Source organism: Pseudophryne corroboree, chromosome 2, assembly GCF_028390025.1.
Source record: "Pseudophryne corroboree isolate aPseCor3 chromosome 2, aPseCor3.hap2, whole genome shotgun sequence".
Lineage (NCBI taxonomy): Eukaryota > Metazoa > Chordata > Amphibia > Anura > Myobatrachidae > Pseudophryne > Pseudophryne corroboree.
Genome location: NC_086445.1, coordinates 1,011,024,344 through 1,011,041,426, shown reverse-complemented (window position 1 = coordinate 1,011,041,426; position 17,083 = coordinate 1,011,024,344). Strand labels below are relative to the sequence as shown.

General features: G+C 45.2%; 1 protein-coding gene across 3 annotated transcripts in view; it reads left to right on the top strand.

Annotated features, from left to right (window-relative positions):
- The window catches only part of DSCAM (DS cell adhesion molecule), a 796,975-nt gene that overhangs the window by 189,736 nt on the left and 590,156 nt on the right, over window positions 1-17,083 (top strand). For all 3 annotated transcript variants that reach the window (XM_063956595.1, XM_063956594.1, XM_063956596.1), the window contains 2 exons: window positions 2,101-2,418; window positions 12,217-12,354. In XM_063956595.1, the coding sequence (XP_063812665.1) occupies window positions 2,101-2,418; window positions 12,217-12,354 (456 nt within the window). The remainder of the gene's footprint in view (window positions 1-2,100; window positions 2,419-12,216; window positions 12,355-17,083) is intronic.

Sequence of the window (17,083 nt, the reverse complement as noted above, 5' to 3'; positions counted from 1 at the left end):
GGGGGCACTACTATGGGGCATAGTGTCAACTGGGGACACTACTATAGGGCATAGTGTCAACTGGAGCACTACTATTGGGCACAATGTCAACTGGGGGCACTACTATGGGGCATAGTGTCAACTAGGGGCACTACTATTGGGCACAATGTCAACTGGGGGCACTACTATGGGGCATAGTGTCAATTGGGGGCACTAATTTGGGGCATAGTGTCAACTGAGGGCACTACTATGGGGCATAGTGTCAACTAAGGGCACTACTATGGAGCATAGGGTCAACTGGGGGCACTACTATGGGGCATAGGGTCAACTGGGGGTACTACTATGGGGCATAGGGTCAACTGAGATCTTTACTATAAGACATAAAGGGGTCTATTTACTAAAGGTGCCCATATACCTAGAATCTGGTAATGGACAGTTGACCATTTTGAAATGGTCAACTGTCATTTGCTCCCATCCATGTCATTTGCTCCTATCCATTACCAGATTTTCATTCCAGCCAGATTGGAAGATAAATCTTTAGGTGTATGGGCACCTTTAGCCTTCGATGGAGATAAAGTACCAACCAACCAACCAGCTCCTAACTGTCATTTTTCAAACACGGCCTGTAACATGGCAGTTAGGAGCTGATTGGCTGGTACTTTATCTCCGTCCATTTTATCTCCAGCCAAGGCTTAGTAAATAGACCTCAAAATGTACTAGATCACTACTAACATTCATAAAACCATGACCAAGACAAGATGGACACTAGCTAAAGACTTGAATGGGTATTAGAGCACAGGTGTACGGTATATGCTGTAAGTGTAACCAGGATTATGTAAGATGATCCTATTCTGCCGCCCACAGCTGCAGACAACACCCAAGGGGACGCAATATTAATACAGATCTCAGCTGATCTCAACAAAACACTCCTGATGCCTTCAGACACAATTGTTCAGACCTTAGCTATATTCCTCTGGCTACATGCTAGCTGCATTCATTGTTGGTTATGAAGATGTCCCCTCATCAATGTCAGTGTTTCACCTGCCATGGCAACAGGTGTGATGGGTCCAGAGTGGCACTGCTGATTTTATCATTGACAGCACGTCTACTAATTGCAGCTGTTGCTAGTTGTTGCCTTGCATCTGGAATAATAAGTGTGAGTGGTGTTCATGTTCCTCAGCCATATCATCAGAGCAGGGTAACAAGGTAGAAGACGTTAGGGGGTCATTTCCACCTCGTATGCCACCAGCAGTCACCCAGTAGATGGGAATCTGTACTTTAGAGAGAGCCATCAACCAATAACTAAATCCAAAATTGCGAACATCTGAGGTTGGAATTTGATAAAGGGGGAAAGTGTTATTCCCATGCACATCAGATTTCCTGTCCCTGACCCTCAAGACACTAAAAAGAATCTAAAGGAGTTTAAAATGTCTGGAAATGGATAGAAATAACTTTCAGTGATACATCATGTAGTGTTGCAAGGTGCTATCAAAATGTTGATGGTCTTCATTCACCTAATGGTAGCCCCAGCCTTAGGTCTAGCTGAGCATCATAAAGTACTGTAGGTAGTCAATCTCTGTATGTGTGGGACTTTATGTACAGTTTTGTATGCACCAATCTTGTTTTCCAATTATTGCTAATTGACGTGGGGAAGTTAAAATAAGAAACTATGTAAAGTACAGTACATCACTGAACAGTGTTGCGTGTATGTATTTATACCTTCAGGACGTATAGCAATTTAGCAACATTGTATTTACTGCAGCCAGTGATCCAGCAGTGGAACTATATAGTCAGAGGCCGTCTTCATGTAGATTTAACTATTGTGCCTTTTTTTGTTTTCTTAAATTACAATTTGATAGTATTTTCATATAGTGAAACTGCTGGCCAAAAATGTTTTGACACATCCATTGTAACTTGGCAATTATTATTAATTAGTAAAGCCTTAATAGAAGGTGTAATAATGAGTAAATTAGTTCAATATTCTAAAACATATTGGTGTGTTTGTAATCTTGTTACCTGGATATTTTGTATGGGAAATGTACTTATGTTTTGTGTAGGAACTGAAGTCTTATTTTGAAAAGGATTCTCTTTTACACCGACCATTTTTCTCTTCTTTTTCAGTTTCCAGTGAAGATCTACACGCCAGCCTATATTTTGTCAATGCATCTCTGCAAGAGGTAGTATTTGCTAGCACCACGGGGGCACTGGTACCGTGTCCTGCAGAAGGAGTCCCCCGTGTGGTGCTCAGATGGTACCTAGCAACGGGCGAGGAGATCTACGATGTCCCTGGGATCCGCCACGTCCACCCCAATGGCACTCTCCAAATATTCCCCTTCCCTCCTTCAAGCTTTAATAACTTAATCCATGATAATACTTACTATTGCACAGCTGAGAACCCTTCAGGGAAAATCAGGAGTCAGGATGTCCACATTAAGGCCGGTAAGTCGGCGCAATGATTTACAGAATTTCCATGTTCTTATTTTGTTTCCTTTATTTGGTATTTATCAGGATGTTTTTTTGACAATATGTATAAATAAATTGATTAGAAAGCCCCCAAAAAAATTAGCATTAGCCTAAATGCACCAAGCGCCTATCGGAGAAGAAGTTGGCAGTTTGACAAGCGGAAGCCTCACGAATATCCTCTATGTCATGACACGAGGTGGCAGAAGCAGGAACAGCATGGAGAATTTCGTCAAATCAATGAAATAGATTATAGGCTGACCATAGACCAACTCGGTGGTTCCCAAGCTCTGTCCTAAAGGCACCCTAAAGTTGGATACACCCTATAAGATTTAGGGGTCTCTTCATGAAGCAGTTAAAAGTGTGGAGAAGTGAGCCAGTGGACAAGTTGCACCCAATCAGCATTGAAGTAACATTTTTCTCTTACGTCCTAGTGGATGCTGGGGACTCCGTCAGGACCATGGGGAATAGCGGCTCCGCAGGAGACAGGGCACAAAAAGTAAGCTTTTAGGATCACATGGTGTGTACTGGCTCCTCCCCATATGACCCTCCTCCAAGCCTCAGTTAGGTTTTTGTGCCCGTCCGAGCAGGGTGCAATCTAGGTGGCTCTCATAAAGAGCTGCTTAGAAAAAGTTTTTTTAGGTTTCTTATTTTCAGTGAGTCCTGCTGGCAACAGGCTCACTGCTACGAGGGACTTAGGGGAGAGAAGTGAACTCACCTGCGTGCAGGATGGATTTGCTTCTTAGGCTACTGGACACCATTAGCTCCAGAGGGATCGAACACAGGCCCAGCCATGGAGTCCGGTCCCGGAGCCGTGCCGCCGACCCCCCTTGCAGATGCCGAAGTTGAAGAGGTCCAGAGGTCCGGAAACAGGCGGCAGAAGACTTTCAGTCTTCATAAGGTAGCGCACAGCACTGCAGCTGTGCGCCATTGTTGTCGGCACACTTCACACCAGCGGTCACTGAGGGTGCAGGGCGCTGGGGGGGGCGCCCTGGGCAGCAATGTATAATACCTTTTTCTATGGCTAAAATACATCACATATAGCCCTTGAGGCCATATGGATGTATTTAACCCCTTCCATATATCGCAAACTCCGGGAGAAGAGCCCGCCGTTTTAGGGGGCGGGGCCTATTCTCCTCAGCACACAGCGCCATTTTCCTGCTCAGCTCCGCTGTGAGGAAGGCTCCCAGGACTCTCCCCTGCACTGCACTACAGAAACAGGGTAAAACAGAGAAGGGGGGCATATTTTGGCGATATTTTTATATATTAAGCGCATATAACAGAAACAACACCTTTTAGGGTTGTTTATATACATTTTTATAGCGCTTTGGTGTGTGCTGGCAAACTCTCCCTCTGTCTCCCCAAAGGGCTAGTGGGGTCCTGTCTTCGATAAGAGCATTCCCTGTGTGTCTGCTGTGTGTCGGTACGTGTGTGTCGACATGTATGAGGACGATGTTGGTGTGGAGGCGGAGCAATTGCCGGTAATGGTGATGTCACCCCCTAGGGAGTCGACACCGGAATGGATGGCTTTAATTATGGAATTACGTGATAATGTTAGCACGCTGCAAAAGTCAGTTGACGACATGAGACGGCCGGAAAACCAGTTAGTACCTGTCCAGGCGTCTCAGGCACCGTCAGGGGCTGTAAAACGTCCCTTACCTCAGTCAGTCGACACAGGTACCGACACAGATGAATCTAGTGTCGACGGTGAAGAAATAAACGTATTTTCCAATAGGGCCACACGTTATATGATCACGGCAATGAAGGAGGCTTTGCATATCTCTGATACTGCAGGTACCTCAAAGGGGGGTATTATGTGGGGTGTGAAAAAACTACCTGTAGCTTTTCCAGAATCAGAGGAATTGAATGACGTGTGTGATGAAGCGTGGGTTAACCCCGATAGAAAACTGCTAATTTCAAAGAAGTTATTGGCATTATACCCTTTCCCACCAGAGGTTAGGGCGCGCTGGGAAACACCCCCTAGGGTGGATAAGGCGCTCACACGCTTATCAAAACAAGTGGCGTTACCGTCTCCTGATACGGCCGCCCTCAAGGATCCAGCTGATAGGAGGCTGGAAACTACCCTGAAGAGTATATACACACATACTGGTGTTATACTGCGACCAGCAATAGCCTCAGCCTGGATGTGCAGTGCTGGGGTGGTGTGGTCGGATTCCCTGACTGAAAATATTGATACCCTGGATAGGGACAGTATTTTATTGACTATAGAGCAATTAAAGGATGCTTTTCTTTATATGCGAGATGCTCAGAGGGATATTTGCACTCTGGCATCGAGAGTAAGTGCGATGTCCATATCTGCCAGAAGAAGTTTATGGACGCGACAGTGGTCAGGTGATGCGGATTCCAAACGGCATATGGAAGTATTGCCGTATAAAGGAGAGGAATTATTTGGGGTCGGTCTATCGGATCTGGTGGCCACGGCAACAGCCGGAAAATCCACTTTTTTACCTCAGGTCACCTCCCAACAGAAAAAGACACCGTCTTTTCAGCCGCAGTCCTTTCGTTCCTATAAGAACAAGCGGGCAAAAGGACAGTCATATTTGCCCAGAGGCAAAGGAAGGGGTAAGAGGTTGCAGCAAGCAACTACTTCCCACGAACAGAAGCCCTCCCCGGCTTCTACAAAGCCCTCAGCATGACGCTGGGGCTGTGCAAGCGGACTCAGGGACGGTGGGGGGTCGACTAAAGATTTTCAGCACACAGTGGGCGCGCTCACAGGTGGACCCTTGGATCCTGCAGGTAGTATCTCAGGGTTACAAGTTGGAATTCGAAAAGTCTCCCCCTCGCCGGTTCCTAAAGTCTGCTTTACCAACGTCTCCCTCAGAAAGGGCGACGGTATTGGAAGCCATTCACAAGCTGTATTCTCAGCAGGTGATAGTCAAGGTACCCCTCCTACAACAGGGAAAGGGGTATTATTCCACACTATTTGTGGTACCGAAGCCGGACGGTTCGGTAAGACCGATTCTAAATCTGAAATCCTTGAACCTGTACATACAGAAATTCAAGTTCAAGATGGAGTCACTCAGAGCAGTGATAGCGAATCTGGAAGAAGGGGACTTCATGGTGTCCCTGGACATAAAAGATGCTTATCTGCATGTCCCAATTTTACCCTTCACACCAAGGGTATCTCAGGTTCGTGATACAAAACTGTCATTATCAGTTTCAAACGCTGCCGTTTGGTTTGTCCACGGCACCTCGGGTCTTTACCAAGGTAATGGCCGAAATGATGGTTCTTCTACGAAGAAAAGGCGTATTAATTATCCCTTACTTGGACGATCTCCTGATAAGGGCAAGGTCCAGAGAACAGCTGGAAGTCGGAGTAGCACTAACCCAAGTAGTGCTTCAACAACACGGGTGGATTCTGAATCTTCCAAAATCTCAATTGACCCCGACGACACGTCTGCTGTTCCTGGGAATGATTCTGGACACTGTTCAGAAAAAGGTGTTTTCTCCCGGAGGAGAAAGCAAGGGAGTTATCCGAACTTGTCAGGAACCTCCTAAAACCAGGAAATGTGTCAGTACATCAATGCACAAGAGTCCTGGGAAAGATGGTGGCTTCTTACGAAGCAATTCCATTCGGCAGATTTCACGCACGAATATTTCAGTGGGATCTGCTGGACAAATGGTCCGGATCGCATCTGCACATGCATCAGCGGATAACACGGTCACCAAGAACAAGGGTGTCTCTTCTGTGGTGGTTGCAGAGTGCCCATCTGTTAGAGGGCCGCAGATTCGGCATACAGGACTGGGTCCTGGTGACTACGGATGCCAGCCTACGAGGCTGGGGAGCAGTCACACAGGGAAGAAACTTCCAGGGCGTGTGGTCAAACCTGGAGACGTCTCTTCACATAAATATACTGGAGCTAAGAGCGATTTACAATGCTCTAAGCCTGGCAAAACCGCTGCTTCAGGGTCAGCCGGTGTTGATCCAGTCGGACAACATCACGGCAGTCGCCCACGTAAACAGACAGGGCGGCACGAGAAGCAGAAGAGCAATGACAGAAGCTGCAAGGATTCTTCGCTGGGCGGAAAATCATGTCATAGCACTGTCAGCAGTGTTCATTCCGGGAGTGGACAACTGGGAAGCAGACTTCCTCAGCAGACACGACCTCCACCCGGGAGAGTGGGGACTTCATCCAGAAGTCTTCCACATGATTGTGAACCGTTGGGAAAAACCAAAGGTGGACATGATGGCGTCCCGCCTCAACAAGAAACTGGACAGATATTGCGCCAGGTCAAGAGACCCTCAGGCAATAGCTGTGGACGCTCTGGTAACACCGTGGGTGTACCAGTCCGTGTATGTGTTTCCTCCTCTGCCTCTCATACCAAAGGTACTGAGAATTATACGGCTACGGGGTGTAAGAACAATACTCGTGGCTCCGGATTGGCCGAGAAGGACTTGGTACCCGGAACTTCAAGAGATGCTCACGGAAGAGCCGTGGCCTCTACCGTTAAGAAGGGATCTGCTTCAGCAGGGACCTTGTATGTTCCAAGACTTACCGCGACTGCGTTTGACGGCATGGCGGTTGAACGCCGGATTCTAAAAGAAAAGGGCATTCCAGAGGAAGTTATTCCTACCTTGATTAAAGCCAGGAAGGAAGTGACCGCACAACATTATCACCGCATTTGGAGAAAATATGTTGCGTGGTGTGAGGCCAAGAAGGCCCCAACGGAGGAATTTCAATTGGGTCGATTCCTACATTTCCTGCAGGCAGGATTGTCTATGGGCCTCAAATTGGGGTCTATTAAGGTTCAAATTTCGGCCTTATAGAATTTCTTCCAGAAAGAATTGGCTTCAGTGCCTGAAGTACAAACCTTTGTCAAAGGTGTACTACATATACAGCCCCCGATTGTGCCTCCAGTGGCACCGTGGGATCTCAACGTAGTTTTGGATTTTCTCAAATCCCATTGGTTTGAGCCGCTCAAATCGGTAGATTTGAAGTATCTTACATGGAAAGTAACCATGCTACTGGCCCTGGCTTCAGCCAGGAGAGTATCAGAGTTGGCGGCTTTATCGTACAAAAGCCCATATCTGATTTTCCATTCGGACAGGGCAGAACTGCGGACGCGTCCTCAGTTTCTGCCTAAGGTGGTTTCGGTTTTTCACTTGAACCAGCCTATTGTGGTGCCTGCGGCTACTAGCGACTTGGAGGACTCCAAGTTGCTGGACGTTGTCAGAGCATTGAAAATATATATTTCAAGGACGGCTGGAGTCAGAAAATCTGACTCGCTGTTTATCCTGTATGCACCCAACAAGATGGGTGCTCCTGCGTCTAAGCAGACGTTTGCTCGTTGGATCTGTAGCACAATCCAACTTGCACATTCTGTGGCAGGCCTGCCACAGCCTAAATCTGTAAATGCCCACTCCACAAGGAAGGTGGGCTCATCTTGGGCGGCTGCCCGAGGGGTCTCGGCATTACAACTTTGCCGAGCAGCTACGTGGTCAGGGGAGAACACGTTTGTAAAATTTTACAAATTTGATACTCTGGCTAAGGAGGACCTGGAGTTCTCTCATTCGGTGCTGCAGAGTCATCCGCACTCTCCCGCCCGTTTGGGAGCTTTGGTATAATCCCCATGGTCCTGACGGAGTCCCCAGCATCCACTAGGACGTTAGAGAAAATAAGAATTTACTTACCGATAATTCTATTTCTCATAGTCCGTAGTGGATGCTGGGCGCCCATCCCAAGTGCGGATTGTCTGCAATACTTGTACATAGTTATTGTTACAAAAATCGGGTTATTATTGTTGTGAGCCATCTTTTCAGAGGCTTCTTCGTTGTTATCATACTGTTAACTGGGTTCAAATCACAAGTTGTACGGTGTGATTGGTGTGGCTGGTATGAGTCTTACCCGGGATTAAAGATCCTTCCTTATTGTGTACGCTCGTCCGGGCACAGTACCTAACTGAGGCTTGGAGGAGGGTCATAGGGGGAGGAGCCAGTACACACCATGTGATCCTAAAAGCTTACTTTTTGTGCCCTGTCTCCTGCGGAGCCGCTATTCCCCATGGTCCTGACGGAGTCCCCAGCATCCACTACGGACTATGAGAAATAGAATTATCGGTAAGTAAATTCTTATTATAATTTGCATACTATACAATTGTACGGAGCAGCTGATTGGGTGCCATGGGCAACTTCTCCACAGGCTCACTTCTCCACACTTTTCACTGCTTCATGAATAGACCACTATCTGTCCAATCTTTCTGGTTAGAGTGAAAATCTGGTAATGTACGGGAGCAAATGACAATCAACCATTTGCTCCCAAAAGGTGGAAAATGGGCAAAAATGGTCGTTTGGATGAACTGGTTAACTCAAATGGATTTAACCAGTTTATCTGAACGTCCAATTTTTTTGTCTGCGTTTGGGAGCAAATGGTCAATTGTCAATTGTCATTTGCTCTCGTACATCACCAGTTTTTTTTTGTTCCAACCAGAAAGATTGGGCAGACATCTTATAGGGTGGGATGTACTAACCTTGCGGTGAACATCCCGTGACACATAGCGAGACAACGTACCAATACTAATCGCATCTGCACTAACATTTGTGTTTAGTGTTGCAAGGTACAGCTCTTCCAATAAGAGCTGTCCTTTGCGATGCTCACCTGTATCTAGACTTCCGAGTTTATGACCCGGGAGTACGTCTGCGCATGCGCAGGAGTACATGGCAGCCGTGGGGAATGCTTGGAGGGATCCAATCTGATCCCTCACACAGCGTGACGCGGTAAGACGCCCATATGCTTCTATAGGGTAATGCCAGCTATAGTTAGCATTAGCCTCCGCATCGGAGCGTCGGCGACGGGGCTTTAGTACATTTGGAAATGCAGTAAAACCCCCAAAAATTGTGTTGGTACTGCATTTTCTGCTTTAGTACATCCCGCCCATAGTGAGTATCCGGCTGTACAGTTCTACATTTAAGGATAGACATTATTGCACACAGGTGGATTCGTCAACATGAATGAGGTACTAATTAAAGCAGAAACATGGATATCCTTAAAACCTGGACTGTTAGGATGCCCTGAGGATGGAGTTTGGGAACCACCATCCTAACTGATTGGATTTCCACCTGAGCAGTATCCTCCATCTATAGACGTAGGAGGTTGTGGTGACCTACAGGGGCTGGAGTTGCATTAATGTTAGGTTATTTGATATTGCCCTGCAATAACGACATCGGTGCAATTCACGTGTCACACAATTACTGACGGACGCAGACGATATACCGAACAGCCAAACCCCACTGAGTATGATCAATAAAGTAGGCTGGTGTATTCTTTAGTGTGCGTGTCCGTTTTCCATTTTATTAATTGTCATTCACTTTGCACATACGGAGCTGGGTGGCAGATATGCATTGAGGGGGTAATTCAGGGCAATCAGACCCGAACTGCGCATGCATATACAGGCGCATTGGATGGCTACAAAGGGTATCGGCGGTCAGCGATGGGATGGTGCGTAGGATCCATTTGCACTGGTGTACGCAAGATGTTAGGAAGAGGCCGTTTGTGGGTGGCAACTGACCGTTTCCAGGGAGTGTCCGGAAAAACGCAGACGGGCTCATGCGTTTTGAGGGAGGGTGTCTGAGGTCCGCTCCGGCCCCGATCAGCAGGATTTAGTCACAGTGGAAGAGTAAGTCCTAGGCTGCGCAGAGACTGCACACACTGATTTTGTACAGCTCTGCTACACATAGGACTGCACACTTGCACAGCAAAAATACACTCCCCCTGTAGGCGGCGACTATCTGATCACAGGACTGCAAAAAACGCAGCCCAGCGATCAGATCTGAATTACCCCCTGAGTCCAGTATGGATGTTGGAAGTAAGATGCAGTTTGGGTCCAGTAAAGTCTGCTGGAACAGATAAAGCAATGGACCTGTGCAATATTACTTCAGCTATATCCGCCACCTCTCCCTGATATTTAAGCTGTAAGTGTATGTATTTAGTAATGTCCCAGTTTTGAAATACGCCTGCTGCATAGAGCGACTTTTTTTCTCTTTATTTCTGTGTCTGGAAATCAATAGTAAGGTCACTTTCAGGAAATGCCAATTACGAGGTAGCCCTTCCAGTCAATACGTTACCCACTGGGCATTCAGCGTATTGACACAGGCCAGTGGCGAGACGTGTTACCACCTGCAGGGGGAGGCTTCATCCTTACCAGGGCTCCTTATTGCAGCTGCTGAGCAGCAGTTGTATGTAGTGGCCTAGTCTTCAATAAAACTATAAAAAGTGTTTCATCTTCTCCCTAGTGACAGTGGGACAATACGTCACATGCCAATAAGGGTGGAACAGTCTGTCTGCATATGGGACGCTATCTCCGCACTAACCAGTGTCCTACACTGAGTGCCCACTTACTAACACATTGCCACTGAGGACGGCCATGTAAGTGGACGTTACCAGAAGTGACTTGTCTTGAGAAAGTGTTAGTTAAAGATGGGTCCACGGTTATCTTGGCTAGTTTGCTGCACCTAGGCACAACATGGTTTATTAACATAAACCCTTCATCTATTGTTCTCAGCTGCAATATAATACAGAGAACAATACAGCAGGGGATTAAGTCATTACGGCAGGGGATTAAGCCCGACTGTCCAGTCTCAGTTAATCCTATTAAAAGTCAAGATAAACATGGACCCATCTGTATCTCAGTACTGTTATTAGAGATAAGTGAAGACTCTTCCTAGACTGTTGTGTGGTTTTATGGGGTCCTATTGTCTCTGCTCTGGTTCTGGCTGTTTGTAATTTAAGGATAGGACCAATTCACAAACAATCTATGTATATTTTCTGTCCATTAAGCATGCATGTTGTGTTTAGGTGTATGCATATAAAAATGTAGGTATATATATATATAGTATGTATTGAAAGATTTGTCTATTTGCATATAATGTTTATATGTTTAAGATTAACGAGATGCAATGTGTCAGTGTTATTTTTTTTCTGTTTAACTATTGGTAATTATGTTTTGTGCTTTCGTTTTTTTGTAACGTATATATTAGTATTAAGATATTTTGCATTCATTTTGAAAGAGTTTGCTCTTATGGTCATGGCTGGGTTGGGTTCTCCTGCACCTCACTGCCTTGGCATTAATCCCATAGACAGATTGGGGGGGAGGGGCTGGACACGGGTCATACTGTACCGCAGGCCCCTTTTTGTCAGAGTGCCCCCCCAACTAAAGAACACTGACATCACATGACCCATTCCAGGAGGAAAAAAATGCTCTTTACCTGGACTTCCTTAAGTAATGATTGCAATCACCTCTGTTGAAACACCTTTCTTATCAATTAACTAGTTCAACACAGGTGACACCAATCATATATTAAGAGGGAAGTCCATGTGGAGAGCATTTTGTCCCCCCCCTGGAATGGGTCATGTTGGAAGGTCTGCACAATCTAATATACCCCCCGCCCCCAGGCTCCCGTCTTAACTCTGATGGCCACGTGATTCTCTGTCAGAGTGGAGGACGTGTAAAGTGGTGCTGCTCCCATACTGGAGAAAAAAAGAGCACAGTGGCCTCCTACCACACTTTCCATGTTCTGCCTGCCCTGATAATGAGGATAGGATATTTTGTACGTGACTTTATTTATTAATCGTATCACAGGTTATAAATCCCGAAGTCCATGTGAGTATGACGCTCTGGAAAGTATGGATTATGATTATGAACAGGGAGGGAGATGTTGAATAATAATGTTACCATCATTCGATAGAGCAATGCAAACCCATGGGGAGCTGAGAGTGTTTTAGAATGTCGTCTAATGAGCTGTATGTGTCTTGTGTTTAGTTTTACGAGAAGCCTATACGGTCCGAGTGGAGGACCAGAAAGCCATGAGAGGCGGCGCAGCAGTTTTCAAGTGCATTATATCCTCCCCGGTGGAGGCACACGTTTCGTGGGAGAAGGACACAGTCTCACTTGTCTCAGGTAGGTGACCTTTCTTACCTTGGGCTTATGTAGGGCTCGCTCCAGAATGGTGCTCCCCAATTTGCCGATTTTCTTGGTATTTTGCTTTGTGCCTTCATAGTTGTACATTGTGTTCCAACTACCGGCTCTTAGGATGCGTTTCTCCGTCATTCTCTGGTTTTCACCTCCCATGGCTGCTGATGTTCATGTTGATGTCTATATTGGGCTACATTTTGTCCTGAGCTATTCAATGCTATGTTATGTGCAAAGAAAAAATAAATAAAACAAAACCAAGACCGCTGTACAGTAGCCTTGTGTTTCAGAGACCTCACGCCTGTCAGCGGCCCAGAACGACGGTGAATTGGGCCTACGGCAATGTAGACTAACTGTTCAACTAGGTAGGGGACAGTGCGGAAACTCTTTGCTCATAACTACTGTCTCTTCATTGGATTCGCTAGGATGAATGGATTGGCTGCATTCTTGTGACCACTGGCGTCGCTCACAATGGCTGCTCCTTGTCTAAGTGACAGATAAACCCTATTAGCGTCCTTCAGGCAGGAGAAGAGGGAATGGGCTTCATAGCACATAGATTCTGAGACAAATGTCTGCTCATCCCAAGCATTCTGATAACTGAGACGTATTCGGACTTGTACACACAGGTGTTTGAACACAGTGGTATCTACTGTAAAAGTGTTGACAAGTCTTTCAGCACTAGAGTTTTGGACTAATGCATCTCAGTGTTTGAAGGCCATAGAAAATCTGTTTTTGCCATTGTTGGACTGAGGCATGAAGGTTCCACCAGGGAATTCAGTGGTAGTGGTCCATACTTAAGGGGTGTAGCCAGTCACTGAGAGGGTATTGCCAGTGGGACTTGGCCAACCATGAGAGAGGACAGCCAAAGAACAATCCCTTTATAAATGGGACATGAGTGTGTCAAGAGCATCCACTTTCACTAGCAAGTGCGTTAATGATGGTGCAGGTTCATAGAAACCAACCAAACACCCAAGTTCATTCATGATCCTGCTCCACCAAGTTACTGACCCGCTAGTAGTAGAGTGACAATGTATAATTTGAGTGCAGTCTAGAACCTGGCCTCTATAGAAGTGGGTTTCCCCTGTACACCGGTGGTCCAGTCCAACCCTGGTTCAGCAGAGTGACAATGAGTGCCAGTGATAAGAGTCTTCCGCCTCCACAGCCAGTCCTGGGAGCGTATGCATATTTGTGATCCAACTTTGCTGGATAATAATTGCGCAGCGGATCAGGAAGTCTGACTTGCGCTTCCTGATCCATTTTTGATCAACGGCAAAAAAAAAAAAAAATTGGTTGAGCAAAAATAATCGACCCATATTTTTAATTTTTTTTTTTTTCAAAAATGCTTTATTTAAATAGTTAAAAATGTTTCCTGTTTCGATTGCGCAATCCTTAAATAGACAATAGCGGGGATGCTATTCCCAGGAGGAGCTATCCAGCAGTTTCTCCGGGGAAGTGTGCTTTACTTCTCAAGCATTGCCCTATAGTTCGCTTTTACTTTATCCAGCGTTTATGCTTCTGAATCCTGCATGCAATGTGTAATGTGACAGAAAATGTTCCGTCTAGCGCCTGAAATGCTTACAATGACTACCTGCGAGCACGCGGCTACAGTAAGCTGTGCAGTAAACATTTGGCCATTTGGCAAATGGTGATGCGCCAACGTAACGGCTTCCTGCTGGCTTTCAGAGGCGTGTGCTGGGCCACTACCATTCCGCCTTTGAGACGCACCTCCTAGATCCCGACGGATACCGAGAGCTTTGTCAAAGTATCAAAGACTAAAGCGAACGAGGCGTATGCATGCAATTTTATACAGTCTCCTGCCGTGATTTCAGCTGCACATTAGTGGTAATTTGATCTGATATGAAGTATTGTCTCAGGCAAGCACATCGGAATGAGTCTGTGTCACTTCTGTGGTTTAGAGTCTAAATTGTGGTTTAGTGCGGTGATCGAACTTCTGCGTTCGTGGATGGTGACATTGTCTGGTTGCTTAGCAACAAGAAGATTGGAATTCTATCGTATTCACCGCAGGTTCTAAATGTAGACGAGAGATGAATTGTGGGAATTGCAGGGTCATGTTTGCTTAGGTAAGGCCTAAGCCACATACACCTTTTCATCTGAAGTGGGGCCATTCCACAGGGTTTGACACCGGTGTGCAAAATATATTGTATTTATTGTTCTACATTTTTATTTTATTTTCTGGAAATAAAAAATAATAATTATACAACACAGAGTAATAGAAAAATTCAAGGAAAGGGCAGGTAAGTATACATAACCAAAACAATATAGAAAGTATAATTGGCCAATCACGTGTTATAGTGAGCATATAAAATAAAATAAAGAAATGACTATGGAAATTAGAAATCACACGACAATAGAGTAAGGAGGAAAGAGAGGACGGAGAGACGCAATGCAGGTACATAGTAGAGATGTGCCCCTGTGTTTTTGTTTTGGTTCTAATTTATCTAATTTATCTTCATGTTTTGGTTTTGTCAAAACCACAAGTATTTTGGTTCGGATCTGGTTTTTGGATCGGCTAAAAATCGATAAAATAAATTTCTAATCATTGATAAAAATCAATGAATACAGTTAAAATCATGTCATTTTTGCAAACCAAAACCCAAAATTCAGATTTAAAATCCAAATTCTGAACCGGGATTCGGTTTGGATCTGATCTCCTCAAGAGATCCGACCGGGTCCACAAAATTCTGGTGGATTTGAATTTCTGGAGAACTGAACCATACATCTCTAGTACATAGTGGGGGAGATAAAGATACGTGGAGACACCAGGGGAACCAAGGGGGTAAAGGCCAACCCCAGGGTGACCAATAAAACAATTAGGACCTCGGAAACCAATACTTCATACTTAGGTGAAGTTTTAGGGGGGAATTCAGTTGCCGGGGAATCCTTTGCCCGGCCAAATCTGCTCATCAGCAACTGCACTTGTGAACATTTTTCAGCAAAGTTCCCGACAGCGGATGGGGTAAGTATTTTACCCTCTCCTGTCCCGTACCCTAACCCTAACCTTCAGGGGGTAATGGCTATGGCTAACCCACCAGGGGTGTTGGCTATGGCTAACCCTTGGGTTGGGGTTGTTATGGCTTACCATCCCCCCTAGTGCCTTAACCCCCCCCCCCCCTTCATCCACACATGCGCTTACCTGTAGCATAGAATTATATTTTCAGGTGGTTACTAGTAAATGATGACATCCTGAAACCCTTCCCCCTCCTGGCTCCAAGTGACATCTACTATAAGGGAGGGCTTTTAGGTAAGTTTGCAGAGTAAGTTAAATATTGGCGTTCCTCTTTCGATTGTTCAGATTTTTTACATGTGTTTATGAATAGCATGGAACTCGTAAAATGCGTCTCTTCTGGATTTTAATGTTAATGACAATGTTTACCTAAAGAGTTTCATAGAGAGATTCCTTTCTTACATTATGCTGCAGTGTAATTATGTTCAGTCATCTTTATCTTGTATCGGTTTATATGAGTTTAATGCATTATACTGAGAGCGGTTCTTTCCTTTCATCTTATTAAAATTTGTCATTGTTGGTAAAACATGAATTGTATTAAAGACACATTTTAAAAAAAACATGCATTAAATACACCATATAAACAACTCACTGTGGAAAAAGACTTAAAAAACAAAACTAAAAAACTCTAAAAGCTATAAACAAAAATGTAATGTCTTTTTTGAGATTTGTCAAAGAGACTACAAAACATGCGCAAGTAAGCCCAAAAACGTAATCTAAAAACGGTTTACCGGCGGACGGGATGCCGGCTGTCAATATCCCAACAGCGGCATCCCGTCCGCCAGAATGCCGGCAGCGGGGCGAGCGCTAAGGGCCCTCTTGCGGGCTCGCCATGCTGCTGGCTCGGTGGTTCGCTGCGCTCGCCGCAGGATCTATTCCCACTCTCTGGGTGTCGTGGGCACCCACGAGTGGGAATAGCCCTGGTGCGATGGGATTCCAGCTATCAGTATTGTTGGCTGTTGGGATTTCGGCGTCGGTATCCTGGGTGCCGGGATCCTGACAGCCGGCCTTTTAACTGCAACCCCCCAAAAACGGACTTTAATGGATCTCATTGTAGCTATAGAAGTTTTTTTGTGTGGTTTTTTTTTTTTACTTTTCCATTGTTTCAATATTTTATCTTCTACTACAAAATTTTTTATGTTTTTTAATGTGTTTATTTGGCCTCACGGCTAATAAGTAATATTGTATTATAATGACATAATCTTAATAATAAAGACATTCAATAACTATAACATTATTCTACTCCGCTCCCCTGTAAATAATGTATTTGACTCTGTATGGAGTAATCTTGTGTCTATTTCTTTCTGCAATTGCTTCTGCAACTTTATGCTAATACTGCTATAAGGGTTAATGTTAAGCCAACCTCCTGTAATCGCCCTGGAATTCCCAACACACTCGTGCGTGCATCTGAATTTGTGCTGCCACTCTGTATGAGCACTATCGGGACGCATGCACTGTGTAACTCCGACACATGCACAGGCAAAATAAAAAAATAAAATACATTAGCCCTGAAAGGGAAAGACACACACATTGGCCCCCACAGGAGAAAAAAACAACAACATTTCCCTCACAGGAATAAAATAAAACACATTGGCCCCTACAGGAAAAAAGAGAGAGCGCTGGTCCCCACAGGAAAAAAATAAACACATTGACACACACAAGAAAAAATAAATAAAACCTACATGAATTGCC